Genomic DNA, 20420 nt, shown 5'->3' with positions numbered 1-20420 from the left:
GACCATTTTCTAGATGTTGCACTCCCAGCGTTGTCTGTACTGCTTGCCGTTGTAACTTTCTGACACGTGCCCCCCCACGGAACATCTGTGACAAAGAGCTTCACAGATCTTCGGATTCCTCCTCCTGCAGTCTCAAACCGCATCCTTCTAGATTTGAAGCTTTCGTGACTGCAAGGATTCACACTCTTAGGGTGTTTTCGGTAAAGTCACCTAGGTAAAAATAATAATATTATAATAATAAATGAAAATAAAGAAATTACATCACGACGTTTCGGAAGCAACACAAGCCTCCGTCATCAGGTGTAACTGCTCCAGTAAAATTACTGTAGCGTGTGATTTTACTGGAGCAGTTACACCTGATGACGGAGGCTTGTGTTGCTTCCGAAACGTCGTGATTAAATGTAGTTATTTTCATTGATCATTATTTAATTTTATAATTATTATTTTACCTACGTGACTTTACTGAAAAAAACTGAGTAAAAAACCCATCCTGACCCCCCCCCCCCCCATTGTGAAAGGGGGGGGGGTTCACGGGGTACGCCCCCCAATCCGCACCCCTCCCCCTGATCACGTGACGCGCGCCCCCTCCCCCTCCAAGCCGCGTCACGTGATCACCCCCCCGCCTCGCGCTTTCCCAACCGAGGGGGATGGGGGAGGCTGTATCGATTCCCGATTGCAGCTCCGGTTCATAATCGATCAATGGGGAATCAACTTAACCGACGATTTAATTTCGTGAATGTTACATCGATAATAGCTGCTCCGTCGTCGCGAACTAGTGACGGACGTGCGGACGTTGTGTGTGGAATGCAGAAGAATCGATCGTTAACCCGCGCGACGCAGCGCTGCAGGGCGCGTGCACACGCGAACGCGAGAATCGAACGCAGCACTAGACGGCGCAAGCGGATCGATTCCTTCCCTCGTCACTTGTCGCGAGGGGTGGTGATAGGGATGGTGTGTGTGGGGAGGGGTTGGGGTTGGCCAGTGCGCATGCGCGGCAGCGATTTGCTACGTCACGCGTCGGGGTCTATATAAGGGAGGCGAGATCCAGGCCCGCCCACCACCACCACAGAGCCGGCGGTGAGCGCGTAGTCGAGAGCGAGTAGCGAGCGAGGCTTTAAAGAGCGAGGGGGGCGAGGAGGTGCGGCTGAGTCGAGGCTTGAACGGGGGTGGGTGGGCCCTCCACCTCTTGCTGTGCCACCGCAGCGGCCGTAAGGGCCATCGGTGAGAGAAGAAACAAGAACAACTAAAAATCGTCTTCGGATCGCGCGTGGAAGTCACCGAGGCGGCGGCTGCTGCTGCTGCTGCCCCCCGCCAAGAGAAACAAAAGAGTCGAGGAGGAGGAGAACGAGGTGGGTAGCGCTACGGCAGCGGTGGTCGCAAGTGGCGGACCCTCGTGGTCCTTCAACTGGTGCGGTGGCGGTGCTGCGGTGTCTCCACAGACTCCGACTCTGTCTCTGTCTCGAGTCTGTGGAGCCGATGGCCGCGTCGAGTTAGAGCCGTGGGCCCAGCTGATTGGGGATGGCGACGGCCGCGGTGAACGTGTGTGTGTGGGGTGTGTGTGGCGTGTGGCGTGTAGTGTGATGTGTGTGTGATGTGGGATGTGTGTGGGGTGTGTGATGTGTGATGCGGTGTGTGTGATTGTGTACTTGTGATGCGGTGTGTGTGGTTCGGTGTGGTGTGTGTGGTGCGATGTGGTGTGTGCGTGGGGTGTGATGCGGTGTATGTGGTGCAGTGTGTGTGTGGGAGGCATGTGGTGTGTGTGTTTTGTGCAGTGCGTGGTGTTGTGTGGTGCAGTGTGATGTGTGTGGTGTGTGGTGTTGTGTGTGGTGCAGTGTGATGTGTGTGGTGTGTGGTGCAGTGTGATGTGTGTGGTGTGTGGTGTTGTGTGTGGTCCTTCATCCAGCAGTGGATCGATCGCGGCCGATTCCGATCGCCGGCGCGCTCTGCAGCGGGGCCGTGGTCGTCGCCATTGAGAAAATCGTCGCGATGTGTTATTATTCAGGCTGCAGGAATCCCATGAGCTACACACGATCTTTGTATTAGTTGTCCAGTAGAGACCCCTTGAGTCATCACCACCGTCTTCACTGTTACGCATCTCTTAATAATTTCTCGCCTTCTCCCATATCATCTCTCACATATCACCATCTTCTACTCATTTCCCATTCATCATCGACATCTCCCACTCATCATCATCTCTCACACATCATCATCATCTCTCATCATCATTATTTCTCAATCATCATCTCTCACTCATCATCATCTCTCACTCATCATCATCACCATCTCTCACACATCATCACCATCATCTCTCACACATCATCACCATCTCTCACTCATCATCATCACCATCTCTCATCGTCATCACCATCTCTCATCGTCATCACCATCTCTCACTCATCATCACCATCTCTCACTCATCATCACCATCTCTCACTCATCATCACCATCTCTCACTCATCATCACCATCTCTCACTCATCATCACCATCTCTCACACATCACCATCTCTCACACATCACCATCTCTCACACATCACCATCTCTCACACATCATCATCTCCCACTCATCATCACCATCTCTCAGACATCACCATCTCCCAATCTTCCATCATCTCCCACTCATCATCTCCCGTGCGCCATCCTCGTCGCTTCGTCTCTCGGCTGTGAGACGCGGGACATCTCGTGGCTTAAACGAAGGCGGCTCACAGTGGCACGCGGGTGTCTCCTCGTTTCCCTGGGAGAGAGGAGATCCATCTGTGCGGCGCTCGCTTGGATTTAAAAGATTCCGTCACGTAATATCATTCGTTAGTCGTTCCTCTCATTTCTGATATCGACTGGCCCCTGTCGTAGGAATGTGGAATTCCATACCCGTGGGCCTGGTTGAGTGGTTGCACATGACTTGATTAAAGCAATCCATTTAAATGTGTAACCAGGTGATAGAGCTCTATCATTCATCACTACAGAACTACTACTACTACACTTGTGTGCCAAGGAGACGGTAGTGGGTGCGTGGTTAGTGAGACTGGCCCAGCCGTGACGATGTCCCCTTGCATTGCTGTGAGCCAGCGGCTCTGCAAGGACTTCGCTGCGGCTCGTGAAAAATATTGAGTTTTTTTGACCGAATTCAAGAAAGTCTCTTTGTTATGTTGGTTGCCGACATCTGACCATGGGAGTCCAGTTTACCATGGGAGGCCAGTTCACCATGGGAGGCCAGTTTACCATGGGAAGCCAGTTTACCATGGGAGTCCAGTTCACCATGGGAGTCCAGTTTACCATGGGAAGCCAGTTTACCATGGGAGTCCAGTTTACCATGGGAGTCCAGTTTACCATGGGAGTCCAGTTTACCATGGGAGTCCAGTTTACCATGGTAGACCAGTTTACCATGGTAGACCAGTTTACCATGGGAGGCCAGTTTACCATGGGAGGCCAGTTCACCATGGGAGTCCAGTTCACCATGGGAGTCCAGTTCACCATGGGAGTCCAGTTTACCATGGGAGACTATGGGAGGCCAGTTCACCATGGGAGACCAGTTTACCATGGGCAGGCGTTGGCAACCTGCGGCTCATTAAGGACTACTTCGTGACATTGTTTATTAATTATTTTTTAAGGACCACCACCGTCTCATGCACATGGCATTGCGGCTGATGAAATATTGTGTGTTTTGGGCACATTCGAAACAAAATGTCTCTCTTTTGTTGCCGACCGTTGCTGTGAGCGAACGCCCGGCGCAGCAGTAGGCACATTGCTGATGCTGCTGCGTGTGTGTGTGTGAAGCGCGATGCTGGGGGTCGTCGTGGGATGAGGGCGCACGCAGAGTTCATGAGAGATTCGGACAAAAACCGCGAGAGAACGTGAGATGTGCTGGCAGGTCTCGCCCCTACCACTACACCCACGTTGATGTTACTCCATAGCATCGGCAGTGCATTCATGTGCACAGTTTCAGAAAACGTGAAATATAAAAATGTTGTGCAGCAGACCGAGCGTGGTGAAATTTGGTCGATTAACCCCCCCCTGCCACGACCCGCATTGGCCCTGGGAAGCACTCATCCAGCAGTGGATTGACGAGGGGCACTGCTAATAGTTGTAGTGAAACTGCGTGCACCCACGCATGTGCTGAGCTTGTTAATTGTGCGATTTGATTTGGGTTTTTATCTCAAGACCGATGCGTAAAACATTAACTGTAAATATTACGCAGTGTGATCCACTGGGTAAAAATTAAAAAAAAACTCTACTACCGTCAGACAATTGTAGATTATTCCATCGGGGCAAAGTGCTCCTAAACAAATATATCCCTGAACCAGTGGTAAACATTTTCCACGTTCTTGTGGCGGGCACCACGGCACCAAGTGGTACCGGCTGTATAACTCTACCCCTGCACCAAGTTCTAGAATTCGCAACCTTTCCGTTAGCGCTTTGCGAGTGTGGCGCCCCCGTGCCGGGCGCCAGACCATGCCTGTCTGCCCCATGCCGCTGCTGCTGCAGGCGCCCCTCTGCGGTAAGTGGTAAGCTTGTCACTACACGGCCGTGCCAATGCTCTGTGTGTGTGACACCTAAATGTGCCCCCCCTCAAGACAAGTGACATCCGTGGAACATGTCGTACCGTAGTACGCATCGCAATCGCCATCAACCCGTCGCGTAAAACCCGCGCCCGATCAATTAGCATCGCAGTGAGCAGTGATTGGGCCGACTCGTGGGAACGCATTTGCAAACGGACGCCGCGACCCTCCATTCGGTCGTTACGCACCACGGTCGGGGCATTTATTTTCGCATCTCCCCTGCGCTTGTTGGCGATGGTCTCCCGTTACGGAACCAAGCCTTTGACGCCTGCCCGACATGTGGTTTTAAGTCGATACATCTCCCCCAGCGCCACCCCCAGCCAAGGCTTTTGTGTACGTTTTGAATTGGGCAAGCGGAATGGTTGGGCTTACCCAGTGATGTGGCACTTAAAAAAATATATTTTACCAGGTAAGGCCCACTGAGATATATATCTTTTTTCAGAAGCGACCTGGCACAAACGACAGCTTGACGAAGTGGCTTATGGTGTGGAAATTTATAGCGGCCAAATACTCTAAACGCTTGTTTATTATAAATGTGGAGGGAAAAATCCATGGTGGCATTTGTCTTTTCTACTGGCCTCAACGCTTTAACGTTGTCCAACGCTCAGCGGCACGGTGAAATTGGCCGAAGCGTCAGCAAACTCCATCTGAACAATAAGCTTGGCTGTACACAACACGGCAGCCACAAATGCCTGGCATTACCGCACTCGGTGTAAATTACGTTCCCTGGGTAAATGTGATAATTTTGATAAACGTGAGAAAACATGATATTAGTTGCAGGCATCATTTAGGCAGTGTGGGAGGTGGTGGGGGCGGGCGGTGTGACACCACTCGTGTGCATTGTAAACATAAGGTCCTGGGAAACAAATTGTCAGATGGATAATTATTGAATCCCAAAAAGCTGATATCCATTTGTATGTATGTTGAACTTCTTTCGCACCGTACGTAGCCAACCGTGCTAATCGGAGGTGTGGGGGATGAACAACTTACTAAACACAAAATGCGGTTCTAAAGAAATTAGTTTTTAGTCGAGATGATATAAAAGTGGATTGCTCCAGTGGCTTGCTAATATCAGAGGAGCGTTCCAGACGGCTGCAGAAGCTCATCTGAAAGTGTGTGATGCAGTGACTAAATGTCTTAATACTTTAGTCTAAATGGCCTTTTCCATGTTAAGCTGATTTTACGCCAGGGTGATGAATTATATTTATATAATGAAATACCTATATTATACCTTGTTGAATGTATACATTATTGTATTGGTATTGGGCTCTAATTTCTATTTAAATCAAAATGGCCGCAAAACCTGCTAGAAAATTTGCCGCATTGCCGGAGATTGAGAGATTGGCACAGTTTTGGCAGAAAAATGCGACTCGCCAAAAAAACAACAACAACCGAAGACCCCTTTTTCTCGCGCAAAAATCTGCCCAGCAGTGCGAGATGGTAACGTGGTGCGATGCTCAACTGCGCGACCATCCCCATCGATTGCTGTCAGTGTCTCCCCGTGAGATGTACGCCCCTCGCAGTCCACTCGTGTCCAAGGGCCACGCTGTGTGGCCAGTCCCTCTGAGACATCCGTACTCACTCTATGGTCGCAGTCGCCCTGAAACGTCCACAGTCTCCCGGAGACGTTTTCCGTCTCTCTGAGACGTCTGCTGTCGCCGTGAGGTGTTTGCAGTCGCCCTGAGACATTTTCAGTCGCTCCAAGACTTTGGCAATGCGCCCTGCGACTGGCGAACGGTGCAGTGACCCCGGGTCGTGTTTGAGTGGCTTCCTGTCAAGGGGCAGCCCGACCTGCACCATGCAAAAAACGAATAATTAATTATTTACAGATGTCTGTCAGCCCCAGTGCTGGGTGAAGGCCTCCCGACCCACACAATGGAGCTCATCATGTGTGTTGTTTGACCACACTTCACGCTGGTGAGTTGGTTGGTGAGCGGAGAGGCCCGGGACCGGTTCAGATACCACTCGCCACCAATGCTAGCAGTGGCTAGGAGTCAAACTGGCTGCCAGGTTTGTCTTGCGGCGCATTAACTACTACAAAGACAAACATCCCCGTGTAGCCTGAGCAGACTTTTGGGGAAAGTGCTGTTAGCGAGCACCTATGAAGGCCAGCACGGCACACGAGTGGGTGGTTGGCTAACACCATGCCCCACCGCCTTTGTCTTCCTAGTGGCGATGTTTACACACCGCACCAGATACTCATTTGAGGCCGAAAAAAGCCTCGGGGAATTCCAGGGTCGGTTCAGATAATCGTCACCGGTGTATGGCCGTCAGCAGGCATCTAACTCTGGTCACTGGGTTCGTAGCGCAGCGCATATACACACATGCACATGCATGTGCACATACGTACACACACACACTCTCGCTGCTGTGGGACCCAGAGTGTGCTTGGAGACCACACAAGGAACGAGTGGGCCCTGTCATGGCCCTGCGGGTTTGTGGTTTGTCGTCGCTGCTGCTGCTGCCGCCGCCGATTCCGACAAGCGTCGCGGTTCCCAGCTCGAGTCAACACCCTGTCACACAAACAGCCGCCCAACCTCTGTGGCGCATCCCGCAGGAAGTAGCGAGCGAGTGAGCGAGCGCGGAGTGGCCCATTAATTACGATGCGCGCGGGCGTGCTGCTTGCGCACGTCAACGGCAGACGGACGTGCCTGCGTTGTGGAATGCTTCAGCCGAGGGGACCAGAGAGCGGGCGGCCTGGGAGAATGGCGGCCGAGGTCGATGGATGCCGTTTTTCACCGGCAGCCGGCCACGGCCGCTGGCTCCGAGGAGCGTGCGGCCCCTCCAGTCGGTTAAGGCTATACGGGTGATCTTTGTTGAACCTCATTCGCACCGTACATAGCCGACTGCACTAATCGGAGGTGGGGGAGGGGGAAGGATAACAAGCTAATTGCAAAATGCAATTCTAAAGAAATTAGTGTTCAATCTCGATTTAAAGGTGCATAGCTCCAGTGGCTTGCTAATGCAAGGCAGGGGAGGGAGGGAGCACATGCGCAACACTTTCTCACTGTGTCCCTGTCGTAGCTTTAAGCATCTGATGGTTGCTGAATAATAATAATTTAGTATCAGGTGTTTTTTTTATTTCACAGCAAACCCAGCTGAGGAATGTGTATTTATATATATCATCTTGTGGTTGTGAAGAAAATGTTCTTTTTGTTGTTGTCCTAAAAGAGTTGACAACGATCGAGTGTGGACGTTCCTGTGAGTAATTGAGTCTTCTACAACACGTCTCGGAATGTGCGAAACGTGTACATGTGAGCACCTCCCCCGTAAGCCGCTGCTCCCAAAGGAAGTGGGGGGGGGACGTGCAACGAGCATTGGACGAGAGGGGGAGGGGGGGGAGCAGTGGTTAGCGCACAGCGCTGTGAACTTGGCGACACGGGTTTGACTCCCGACCAGTGGCTAGCGATGTCTCTTCTTGAGAACTGCTTTTTGTGTTTTGTTTGTTGTACCCCCCCCCCCCCCCGAAACCTCCGATAAGCACGGTTGGCTACGTATGGCGCGAAAGAAGTACTACATGCACGAGTCAATGCTGGCCCTTTCTTTGAGGAATCGGAATCTTTATTCGAACCGGCGGAATCCGATCCGCTACAAAGCTCCTTTTCACTGACCGGCACGGTGAAGTATGGTCAAGCGACGTACAAATTCCCGACGTTACATCGAGGCCTCCGTATAGCAGTGGATCGACGAAAGGGGCTGCGTGTGATAATTTTTTTAGTTTTACGCGGCAGCGGGCTGTGTCGAGGCTCGGGTTGCGCTTGGCGGTGGTGCCTGTGGGCGCCTGCTGTTGAGTGACAGCCCGCTGCGGCTCACCGACACGGGGGGGAGGGGGCTGGGGGGGCCCGGCCCGATCCGGTTTCGCTGACCGGAGCCGTGCCGTATGGCCGACTCGGCTCGGTGGTGAAACGGCTCCAAGCCCCCTTCCCGCAAGCCAAACGCGACGTGAAGACGGCGCGCGCGTCAGCGGTTTTCCGAAGGGGGAAGGCCGCACTTGGTCCGGAGTTCGTGCACCTGAGGTGGATTAATGGCGGCGGGTTCGCCGTTTGTTCCCCCCCCCTCTCCAGCGAAGTGCCGTTTTGTGGCCTTTTTCACTTGGTGACGTGAAGATGTTCCTATTCGGAACGCTCATGGCGAGCGGTGGACCCATCCTGTGTCGTGAAAATCGGCCCCCTGAAGAGGTCTACTTCTGAAGTCGCTTGCCCCCCCCCCCCATGCCTCCGGTCCGCACCGTTTTTGTGTGCTCCCTCGCGAGCGTTCGCCTTGCGTCAATCTGACCGCAATGTTTTCTTTAGATAGTCAGCATGAGCCGGGAGTAATTGGAAAGTAACGGTCACTTAGAAGCCGGTTTAATCGCAGGCGGCTGAAACCGAAGTTGGAAGCTCGGATCTGGGTGGCGGCCGCTCCACCTCAAACCCCAGAGCCGGCCGGCCACTTTCCTCTCTCCCGTCCGCCTGAGCAGTGAAGATGCCGCTTGCGCCGCGTGAGCTTGCCGCAGAAGACCGCGCGTGCTCGCTTGATGCCGCGTTAATGCGGTCCATACCCTCTCATCCCGATTGCGCTCTGAAAGCGGCGTGTGACGTGAATAAATAAAGCTTTTGTAATTCCCACTCGTTAAAATGCCGTGCCACTGGATGAACGGTGCCTGCACGCTGGACGCGCTCCAGGCTCGATGGGCCTCTGGTCTAAATAAATGGCCGTGGGCGACAGCTGCGGCCGATACGGGATGCAAACTGAGCCTTTGTCCCCCCCCATCTCTATCCCAGTGAAATGCTCTGCATTCTTTCTGCTGGTTTGGGGTGTTTGAAGTTGGGGGGGGGTGGTTAAGTCCCTGGTGTGGGCAGCTTCCTCTTCGAAGAACAGATGCAGCTTTTTTTCCCCGTGCGACCAGAACTGGTGATGGGAACTCATCTCTGCGCGAGTTGAGTAATTTAATCGCAGTTACAGATAGTGTACCCAGATAAAGAAGAAAAGTCACGGGGCGTTTAAAAGCCGAGATTTTAAGATTACCAGCTTGCATAAGTTTGTTGTAAACTGCACGTAAAGAATTGCAGAAAAGCAATTTAATAAATGCGGGACAATTTTGATCCATTTAAATCAACGCGGCTGCAGTGCAGTGGCTTATTAACTCGACTTGCGGCAATTTCTTCGTAACATAATTTGCGTAGTAACAAGGTGAACGTGTTGCGATCATTTGCAGCTGAAAATGTCACGCTTCGGAAATAATTGCTTGCTGCCGTGCAGTCTTATCTGCAGTTGGGGTGCCGTTGTGCTCGTGAATAATCACGATCTCGGCATGCGGTGGTTGCGATTTGTCCCACCGCTCGCTCGGCGGAGAGACGAGATGGCCGTGCGTTGCACAGTGGTGTATTTAACAGCGGTGTATTGAAGTAACCCGCGAACAGTTGAAGTTAAATTTTGTGGGCGCTTAATTAACATGCACCGCGGTCCTCTGCCGGGGATAATCATTTGACGTTTCCTGCCATGCTGGAATGAATGCATTGATTGCATTCCTTCACTGGCGGCAGCGAGAGGCCATTTAAAAATTCATCTCTCTGTCGGGGGAGTCCGCGCACTGCAGGAGCGTTGCGCGTTACTACGCTGCAATAAACGCGAAGTGCTTGAAAATGAAGGCGGCGTAAGCCGTACGCTTATTAAACCTCCTAGATGGTCCCATTAGGGCGCGTTTACAGCAGTTCTCAATGTCCACAAGAAGTAATCTTACACGGGCCTCTTACTGCTCTTGCCTCTCTATCTTTAGAGACGGATGCCACTGCCCGCCCAAGGGCACCCGTGCGTCACGTAGGACCCATCGCATGGTGCACAGTGCGCGCGGCTCACCGCAGCACGCCTCTGCGTGTACGTTTGCACACGCACAAACTTGCGTGTACAAGTGCGGAAGCAATTCCACGTACATAATGACGACAAATTACAATCCCGTACACGCTACAGACGTTGGCATAACCCCCTTTTGAGAATATCCAGTGGCGCATTTGCATCGTCCGTGTGTGGGATTCTACAGTGTGAACCCGTTTCCACGAGCTGTTGTGGGGGTGCAGTCGTCCTTCTGCATGTCGGCACGAACGCAAAGCCATGCACGTTGCTCGCAAGCGATCGCCGCCTCTTGAGCTGCGGTATCTTTGACCGCGGGAAATGACGACCTCTGACCTCTCCCGGTCACTGTCACGTACCCATCCGCATGTGAGGTGTCACTCCCGTCAATTGCGCTCCCAACGAATGTTGAGCTTGGGGCGAGGTAATTGAATAATTTAGCGTTTGGATCGTTGTAAATGGGTAGCGCTTTGGCTGCTATCAACAGCAGCAAGATTGAATGTTCTCAGCCCTTTGAATACGGAGACGCTTGGCGCCCTGCACTGACCAGCGCGTGGTGACGCACGGGCAAGTCGCCACGACGATCCGCACGGCGAGCAGAGGGGGTCGGCTCTCATCCAGCAGCGGATCGACGCGCGAGCCGTAACGCGCGTGGACACACGGAGCGGGACGCGCCGCACCGCACAGTTCCCCCACCCCCCCTCCATTTGTGTGCCTCGCTCATCAGCCGGCGCTCGCCGTGCTTGGGTGCGACGCCCCCCGCGGGGGATGAATGCCGCAGAATGCCCCGGCGGCGCGTTGCGAGTTGTTGCGCGGGCAGCATCCGCTCGTGTCTGCTGGTGAAACAAGGATCTCATTGTGCGCCGCCGGGGCATTCTGCTGGTTTTGCCTGTTCAGTGCGGAATGGTTGCAGAGCTTCGCTGCGGCGTCAGGAGTCGGGGGGGGGAGAGAAAACAAAACGAACCAACTCTCGACGAGTAGCGACACGGCCGCCCCCCTCCCCCCTCCCCCTCCCCCCCTCCCCAGAACGGTCCCGACGCGATAAATCGAATTGAGGGGCGTGAAAAAAAACCCACCGCTACACTTAGTTGTGGCTGTAATTTACTCGCAATTATTTATCTTGCCATTGGAGAATTGGTTTTGCTTGTCAACTCGGTCGTCCGCTCGGCGGCGCAAGGAAGATGCACGGAGGGTGAGGGTGGGGGGGGGGTGCTCGCTTGTCAGTGAGGTCCGAGCCGCGAGATTTCCCTTGGAAGGTGCAGGAGGGAGAAATGTTCTCGCAGAGTTGTGCAACGCGTGTGTGTCCCCCCCCAGCGAGACGATGCAGCTCAGCGCCGGCAGCGTTGCATCAGCGCCCCCCCCCCACCTCCCGCGTTGTGGCGTCGCTTCATTTGCGCAACGCCATTTTCGGACCCGACGAAGAACGTGAGGCTGCCCGAGCCAAGGCAGACACGTTTCCGGGACATTTTATCTCCCCCAAAGAGGTCCGCTGTGGGTACGTTAGATCGGAGAAAATTTAAAATGGTAAAAGTCCAACATTTTAAATGTATTTGCAGTTATTGCTTTGCAATACGTGTTTCCATAAAACGGAGATAAAGTTGTCCCATTTGTGCAATGGGTTGGTGCTCATTTCGATCTGCCACATTCTTCAATGCGCACGCCCCATTATCCCTGGCTGTCAAAGTGGCCTTCCTGCTCTGGCAGGTAATCATGAAGTCTCATTTCCTACTGACATCGAGCGATCTGGGCAGCAAATCCCTGACAGAACACTGCGGTGTGGCGGTGTGTCACTGTTTGAGCCCGGCTCCCCCCCCCCCGCTTCCCATGACGTCAACTCGCTACTTGCGAACCCGTTTAACCATGGGCGGCTGTAACACGGATTTAAAAGTCGATTCTTGGCGGTGTCCGGCTTGGCACCGTCCTCTGAGGCACCTCCCAGGCCTCTTTATCTCCCTTCTGTTTATAATTTTATCTTCTGGAAACGTGCCGTGCCGTTCTAATTGTTTGTCGCAGCAAGAAATGCATGATGGCGAAATAAAAGATTACGAGAGGAATGCTTGGTTCATGGCCCCTCGACGTTGTCAAACGTAGAGGAATGCTGACCGGGGGATATCCTTCGGGCAAAACCGTTGGAGGCAAACTTAAACGGAGCGTGTTATTATTAATGTCTGCATGTTCTTGTCGTCCGTATACTTTAATATTTTACCACTAGTTGGCTCCCGGTTGTGCTATTGCAACCAAAGAAATGAGATGAAGTAGTCGGTCCTTCCGAAGCCACTATTTTTGGCAAAGGCCACACTTAACTGACCCCAGAGGGTCACAGCAGACGTGCGCTGCTGCTGCTGCTGTTAATAAACCGGACCCTTGCACCAACAGCCGGTGATGCTTCATGCCATGCGGCCCTGGCAGAACGCGCCTCGGATTCACGAGTGACCTGCGTGGAGGATGCAATCGGGGCGCCGCGGTAGAGAGATGTTAACTACCTCGCCTGGTATGCAGGAGGTCGTGGGTTCGATCCTGACCCTGACGCCTGCTGTACATTTGGGGTTTGCATGTCTCTCCCCGTGATCGCGTGGATTTTTCTCCGGGTCCTCCGGTTGTTCCCTCCACATTTAGAATCAACGTGCGTTTCTAGTATTTGGCTGCTATACATTTTCCACACGAAAGGCCGCTTCATTGGGCTATCAATTGTGGCTTCTGAAAAAAAGAGCCGCATAGCTCAGCTGGCCTTAGCTAGTAAAATAAAAAAAATAGTTTTAATCCCCTAAATGCTCGCATTTCCGGCCGCAAGCGTGGCGGTGGCGGCCTACCAGTGGCACGGTGAGAGGCGCGCGCCAGGCCAGCTGAGCGGGGACGCGAGCGAGCGGTGCTGCGAATGCGAAACCGCCCGCGGCGTCTTCACGGGGTGCCTGTGTCGCGTTGCCGGCGATTGGGGGGGGGGGGTTTGAAAATGAAACCAAGTCCAGCCCTCAGTGCAGGGGCTCTCTTCGCAATTAACCCCCAGCCTCGACGCACAAGAAGTCCCCCCCCCCCCAGCGCCGAACTCGAGCCTCTGACCCTGCCGTCTGAGCGCCCTGCTGGTGAAGGCGGCCGCCCCCACCAGAGCGGCCGCCCCCACCAGAGCGGCCGCCCCCAATATCACATGACCACTACAGGCCTGCGTAGCGGAGGTGCCAATTGAAGCCGATTGCTAACTTAATCACGTGCGAGATAATCGAAACGGGCCCTCATCATTTAGAAAAATTATCCCCTCTCGTAGCGTTTCCAACGTTCGACACTTTATGCCGGAGACGAAGATAAACTACGAAAGAAATGGGGGGGCCTGCTTCAGCCGCAGTGGGGAGTCCGCCCCCACCCGCCCTTCGCTTGGCGCCGCCGCTTTCGCACGTCGTTGGGGGCGGATTGAGATCTCTCGCTGCGGTGCACCGCGCCGACTTCCTGTTCGACTCCCCGCTGCGGCTGAAGCAGGCCCCCCCATTTCTTTCGTAGTTTATCTTCGTCTCCGGCATAAAGTGTCGAACGCTGGAAACGTTACGAGAGGGGATAATTTTTCTAAATGATGAGGGCCCGTTTCGATTATCTTGCACGTGATTAAGTTAGCAATCGGCTTCAATTGGCACCTCTGCTACGCAGGCCTGTAGTGGTCATGTGATATTCAGTGGTGGGGGTTGGAGTGGCGGGCGGGGGGGGAGCACTGTTCACACTGGTATTTTATTATTTTTCTTTAAGCGCCGCTTTCTAATCTTCCCCCAGTATATCTCGGTCCTTCGAGTCCCGTCGCCATTGCCCTCGTTACTCTGGACCATCTTGCACGTCCACCTCTTGTCGACACCTGTCATCACCCCTCATGTCTGCGTCTCTGGCATCCTCCGACACCTCTCTCTGTGCCTTGTCTCACACTTGTCGCTCTCATCCATTCTTATCGGATTCGCTCGTCTGTTGACTTCATCTCTCGTATGAAAAGCAATTTAGCTCTGGCTTCCAGCCCTTTGCTCCGATGTTGTTCTGGGTCTGACGCAATGGTAAAATGTGATATTCAGGCCACCCCTTGTAATCACTACCTCTTTAATCGCCGTAAATTATTGAGGCTTGGCAAACAAAAATGCCTCCCAGTCACTGTCGGTTGACAATGTAATCCAACACGGATTGAGTAAAGATGTTTCCAATGGATTATTTAGAATGTGGCTATTTGCATGCGTGTACATATTTAGTTGACCAATCGTGATGTGGCCGAAACCTGAGATGTAGATTGCCGGTCATTCGGGTTTTATACAAAGCAGTGTGGGTTTTGCTCACGCTAATACACCTGTTCCTTGTGGTAGTGGCTGTGGGGGTCATGGAAGTGGTAATTTGGAAGAACTGTCTTATTATTAAACATTTTAAAAAACATCATTACTGCAGCAGCCCGACGCCAGCGGTGACAATTCCACATTCTCGTGGTTTTTGGGGGTCCAGCCTTGTCCACAAGATGGCGGCTGTCGAATTCCCGACAAGTGGTGCCACTTGTATATACTCGCTTCAAAGCTGATGCGCCGAGTCGGCCCCCAGCGGGAAATTCAACGGGACACTTTCCGATCTCGATTGAACACCTTTGTCCGCAGTGCCACCCGCTCGGGGTGAAGCACGGGACCCCCCAGAACTGCAGCAGCCGCGAAACTGCCGCTGCGCCGTCGCCCCCAGTAGGTCCGCTCGCCGCTCTGTGAGACACCAAGGCTTTATCCGAGACGCAGGAGCGCCAACTGTGGCAATCTGGGCCTTCGTGCGTTTCGCTTCCCGTTGGTTGACTGTGCCCACCAAGCTTGCTGTTTGTCCGTGCCGGGAGGAGGAGGAAGCCAAGGGAAGGGCCTTCCACCACCTGGATTGAAGGGACCCTTGTGGGTTGACCTTGGGAGGTGCATGCCGCCGCCCCCCACACTGCTCCCGCACTAAACACGTTGCTGTTGTTGTTGTCGTCGTGCGCAGGCTCGGAGCGAAGAGGAACGAGCGACCGAGGGTCTCGCGATCGAGAAGCGGACGCCCCCGGCGGGAGTCCGTAGCACTCGCACCAGAGAGCCATGACGGTGCTGGACCACAGCCCCACGACGGGCGTCGTGACGGTGATTGTGATCCTCATCGCCGTGGCGGCGCTCGGCACGCTGCTGCTCGGCTGCTGGTGCTGCCTGCGCCTGTGCCAGCGCGCCGAGCCGGCCGAGGACGAGGAGAGCATCGTGGGCGGCGACGGCGGCTACGTGACGCGCAAGGAGCCCTTCCTGCGGGGGCCGGGGGCCCCGGCGCCCGGAGAGGGCCACGGAGGAGAAGGTCCCCCGCGCTCCGCCTCCAAGACGACGCTCGTCGCCAACGGCGTCAAGAGCTGAAGAGGCCGGATGGGCGATGGGGTGATGTGGGGGGGGGGGGTGATGGGTTGATGGGGGGGTGGACTCATGGTTGAGCGTTGGGGTGGGGGGAAGCCTCGCACGGCTGCGAGCAATCGATGAGATCAGAACGAGAGGGCGCTGTGCATGCCACTCCATCTTGCCTGCGCCTCGCACACGCGTGTGTACATTTTGACGGGTGCATTTTTATTTGCGTTGGCAGAGGTAGGCGTAGCGCCATGTTGCGGTGGTGTTGGTGTTGCTTGTGGTGTTGTCGTTAGTGTTGATGTTGCTACTAAAAGTGTCGGTGTTCGCATACAAAAAAAGTGTGTGCCAGTGTTTAATGTCGTTGCCGTAACATTAATAGCGAAATAGTCTGGGATTTGCACGCAAATCGGGCCGACACGGCCACGCGCGATGGTCGCCCAGCAGATGGTCCAACGGCTTCCCTTCGCACGTTGACGCTGCAGGGACGGATAGGAAAAGCCAGCGCGGCTGCGCCAATGAGGGGGGGTGGGACTCCAGTGGTGGTAGGCGGTCGCAATGGGACGCGACCTTCACAGGGATCGCAACCGCAGAAGCCCGGACCAGGCTGAGCAACGAGCGCCAGTTTTCCACGGTGCCCTTCAGAGCGCAATTGTTGATTTCTGTACAGGGTCTGCGAGGTTTCCGGAGCCAGTGTTGTAAGTCCCTGAGAAACTGAAAATTATTTTTTTTGAATACCACTTGTGAGTGTGCGTAGTAAATGGAAAATAACCGTGCAATCATTTCACATCGTGCTGTGTCGTAAGTAAAAAAAAAAATAATGATACTTTTTTTCGTATCTTATACCGAGTTACCGTCTTTCACAAATGGATTAATGGACAAATACATTTCGGACTATTGATGACGCTGCATGAATTGATCAGGGAAATGAAGCACATGTTAAAGTGCATTCAAGAGAACGAATGTGTCCGGTCCCAGGATGAATCATCGCGAGTCACCCTTAAAATTCCTGTTGATGGTTCAGTTGGCTGTCAGGATGTAGTGTGCAAGAGTGAACTCGTGTACGCTGCTTCACAGTAACCCCCCCCCCTCCCACGTCGATTGCTGCGCCTCCGTGCCGCAGAGAAGCGAATACGTTTCGCAGCGCGAGCATCGTCACTGACAAAGTGGGCAGCTGGTGAAATGCGAGGGGGGGGGGGAAACAATCGATTTATCTGCAAGGGTGTAAAGTATGCGTGAGCCTTGTTTGCATTGTCAACCTGCAAAACATTGGCGCTGACTTTCATCGTTTTCATTCTTAATTAGTGCGTGCAGTGCAGGGGGGGGGGTTGAAGGCCACCGATTCAGGCCGTGGTCACCAACCCGGCCTTTCAGAGCAGGTCACGGCAGTTGGCTCCGCTGGGCCTCACCGCGAACCCCATGAGGCTGGGTCAGCAACGCGAGTTTATTTTTATGTTCGCTCCTGTGGTATCTCCCCCCCCCCCCACTAACTTTAAGGGCCCCGATTTTTTTAATGCACAGGCCGCTAACGAGCGTCTCGCCTGACGACTCGGGATCTAAAATGTGAATCGCTCCGACCTTGACCCGCTGGCCATCCCCGCCCCCCCAACCGCCCACTGCAGGGGAGTGGTGGTGCCGCGGTTGTGGTTTGCTTTGCCCTCACGTTTACAACGATAACCATGTGACTGTGAATGGGGGTGGCGCTGGGCCGGCGTCGTCCACCACGACCTCTTCGTCCGCGCGTTGCGAGTGCTTTGTGCGAATTTTTTTTTTTTTGAATTAAAAAACAAAATTTGGATTTGACCGATGCGATCCGTAGATAAGTTTATAAATCCGATTCAGATGGGGCAACACCAGGATCTGTAGGCAGGCACGCCCGCCCGCCTGCCCACGTGAACCAGCACGCCAGCCTCCTGCTTGCTGAACACCCAGGGTCACGCTTGGATTTACAGTGGCCCAAGTTGCAGCTGAAACCCGTTTGCTAATTGGGTAATGTGGGTTGTTTGACCATACTTCACCACGCTGGTAAGGGCTGGTTGGTGAGAGTTGAACTGGTTCGGATATCGCCCGTCACTGTCAGCTGTGGCCAGGAACAGAACTTGGGTTGCTGGGATCATGGTGCGGTGCCCGAACAGATGAGCCGCCAATGGCATTTAATGTCAAATTCTGCTTTTTATTTCCACCCCCCTCCCACCCCCCCATTCACTTGCCCCTCACCCCATTGGCTTCTGTCCTTGGGCCAGTGCACACATTGGTCCCACCTGAGATAGGAAAAATGCAAAGTGCTACCAATTTATATGGCCAGTAAGTTAATTGGTGATAACACTCAATGATCATCACATCCCCGTGCCATCTCTGGCCAGACACCAAAAACAACAAATTTCCACAGAGTTTTTGCCGTCTCAGGTGGCACCAAGTGACTCGTCTGCTCCGTGCCCACGGGCTGCACAGTGCGCTTCACTCCGTTGCTTAAAACGCGAGGGATCGGGAGCAGGTTGACCCGCGGCGTAAACAACCAGCGCCCGTGTCCGGCGCCTCCACCTTGAGCGTGTGTCAGTATTACGATCCTACTGCCAGTGCTGTTCGCTTTGGGTTCTTGTCATGGATGCGGTTTGCTGGAGGCCGTCTCTCTCCCTCTGTAACCCTCTTCACAGCGGGTGAAGATGGGGGGGGGGGTGTTCAACAGCCAGGGATGAATGGCACGGCTCTGAAATGTGTGCAGCCTCTGCTCTGGAGGTGTGGCAATGGGAGGCGGCCACTCCTGGCGTTGGTGGGTTGACATTGAAAGCCGCACCTGATGCGAAGAAGACCGCGGTTGAAGACGACCACTTGGCATTCACGGAGACTTGTTGCGTACATTCTGTTTGGTCACTTATCTCAAGTAGCTTCGATGGGGGAAAAAATGTGGGTTCTGTTTGAATGCACGTGCACGCTGTGTGTGTGCGCTACACCGAGTCCCTGCTGTGTCTCCTGTTGTGCTTCCTGTGAACCGGATTGGCCGCGTGGACGCATGCTGGGCGAATCGTTCAATAGAACCTCGTCGCTGGACTGGGATATCATGGGTTTCGGTTTCCAGTCTTAACCAGCGAATTTGAAAGCGGTGCATGTGATGGGCATAAGGTAGCGTATTATAAACTCGCTTTGTTGTAATGAGATCCGTTGTGTGTAAAGAACGAACATTAACCCACGCGGCACGCGCATAGAGCTCGAGGTCATTGCTTTTTAAGGTGACTGCTTGGTTGGTTAACAATTCGTAAACTCGCCGCGACGTATCCGCGGCTAAAGTGGATGTTCAGGGGAGATGCCTGCTTGAGGGCTGCTTGATCCGAGCATCTGTTGTATACAAAATGTGTCTCAGACCCTTCAATGCTTGTAAGTTGTTGTGCATGAAGTCGTCCATGCTGTAGAGATGGGAGTCGCGAAGGTCGTAACACTTCGGCACTCGCCATTCAAGTTCTAGTGAACGATTTGTTTGTGTCACACTTGTGCATGTGTGAAGCAGTCTCGTGATGGCTGCGGGGGGGGGGGGGGCATGTTATTAGCTGGACGTGTCTTGAATGGAAAAATCACTTTCTGCATGAATCTGTGCATGTTACTCGCGTAAATAATTGAACGGGGCGGACGAATCTCAAGACCCCCGCACGGTTTCTGGGGACAAATCTGAATGGATGAATCCGATTTGGGTGGTCGAGCTTGGCTGTGATCGTGTCCGTCCCTGTCGTCCCCGCGAGGAATCTGCCCGGAAGTGGCGTGTTCAGAAGCCAGCATGTGAAGGGCGGGCGACAGGGGCAGCACTGGAGCTGCTCGACTCCACCTGTGACTTGTCACGTGTCACGTGGCTCGTGTGCAAGTTGTTGTTGTTGTTGTGCTCTGAATCCCCAGCGTTGTTGCCGGGCCATGTGAATGGAGCGTCCACTGAAGACTTTTAGCAATAAAGGGTCACGCGAGACGGAGGCTGGCCATTGCTTTTGAGGCAATGAACTTGTTTTATGATCGGTAATTATGAAATAAAATCCCCAAGTACCGTCAAACTGGCTTGTGTACTTATTTTATTCTGCACAATTCCCTGAATCAACATCTTGGAACCTTGTCCCCTTCTGTAAAGTATGGCTTCGAGTAAGAAGCAGGAAAAAAAAGCTTTTAAACATCGGGGTGGATTAGCACCACAGGCTGTGGTGTGCAGTGACAGGAATTGGAGGCAGCAACTAATAGTTGCCCCCCCCCCAACCCCTTTGACAAAAAGAAAACGGTTTAAACATTAAACACCTCCCCATCCTTACTGCAGTGTCCCTTTCACGGAAAGATTTTGATAAACAAATCTCGACGACTCAACCTTGGCACGCTGGAGTTGCGTCCTCCTGCGGGGTCCCTTAGCTGTGCCACAACTCGCAAGCTGGGCCTTGTGGAATGTTTCCTTCTGCCCCACCCGGCTTGGGGAGGGGGGGTGCATGGTGTGGGCCTTGCGTGCCTAACGAGTCGAGCACAGAAGTCCTTCCCCTCGTGTTTACACAAGGAAATTTGCATTTGTAGTGTCAATGAAACTGCATATGCACTACTGGCTGTACAGAGCTGGAGGTGGTACCAGGCAGTATGTGAGTGATTAGGAGGGGTGGGTGTGTGTGCAGTTGGGGCACAGCAGCAGTGATTTTAGAGGTCAATTGCCATACAGCACAAAGGCAGAGAAGCTCTGGAAGGTCTTCA

General features: G+C 53.6%; 1 protein-coding gene across 1 annotated transcript; it reads left to right on the top strand.

Annotated features, from left to right (window-relative positions):
• Nucleotides 1-1048: 1048 nt before the first annotated feature.
• On the top strand, nt 1049-19750 carry LOC144722348 (stannin-like). Its single transcript, XM_078600539.1, has 2 exons — nt 1049-1349; nt 15346-19750. The coding sequence occupies exon 2, from the start codon at nt 15438-15440 to the stop codon at nt 15735-15737; it is 300 nt and encodes a 99-aa protein (XP_078456665.1). The 5' UTR covers nt 1049-1349; nt 15346-15437; the 3' UTR covers nt 15738-19750.
• Nucleotides 19751-20420: the final 670 nt, after the last annotated feature.

The sequence above is a fragment of the Lampetra planeri genome, chromosome 1 (genome assembly GCF_965212315.1).
Source record: "Lampetra planeri chromosome 1, kcLamPlan1.2.h2, whole genome shotgun sequence".
Taxonomy (NCBI): domain Eukaryota; kingdom Metazoa; phylum Chordata; class Hyperoartia; order Petromyzontiformes; family Petromyzontidae; genus Lampetra; species Lampetra planeri.
Note: the sequence above shows the minus strand (reverse complement) of the source record. Positions and strands in the feature narration are given on the sequence as shown.

Excerpts from the sequence above, each read along its gene's own strand:
- LOC144722348 (XM_078600539.1), top strand. The coding sequence starts at position 15,438 with ATGACGGTGCTGGACCACAGCCCCACGACGGGCGTCGTGACGGTGATT.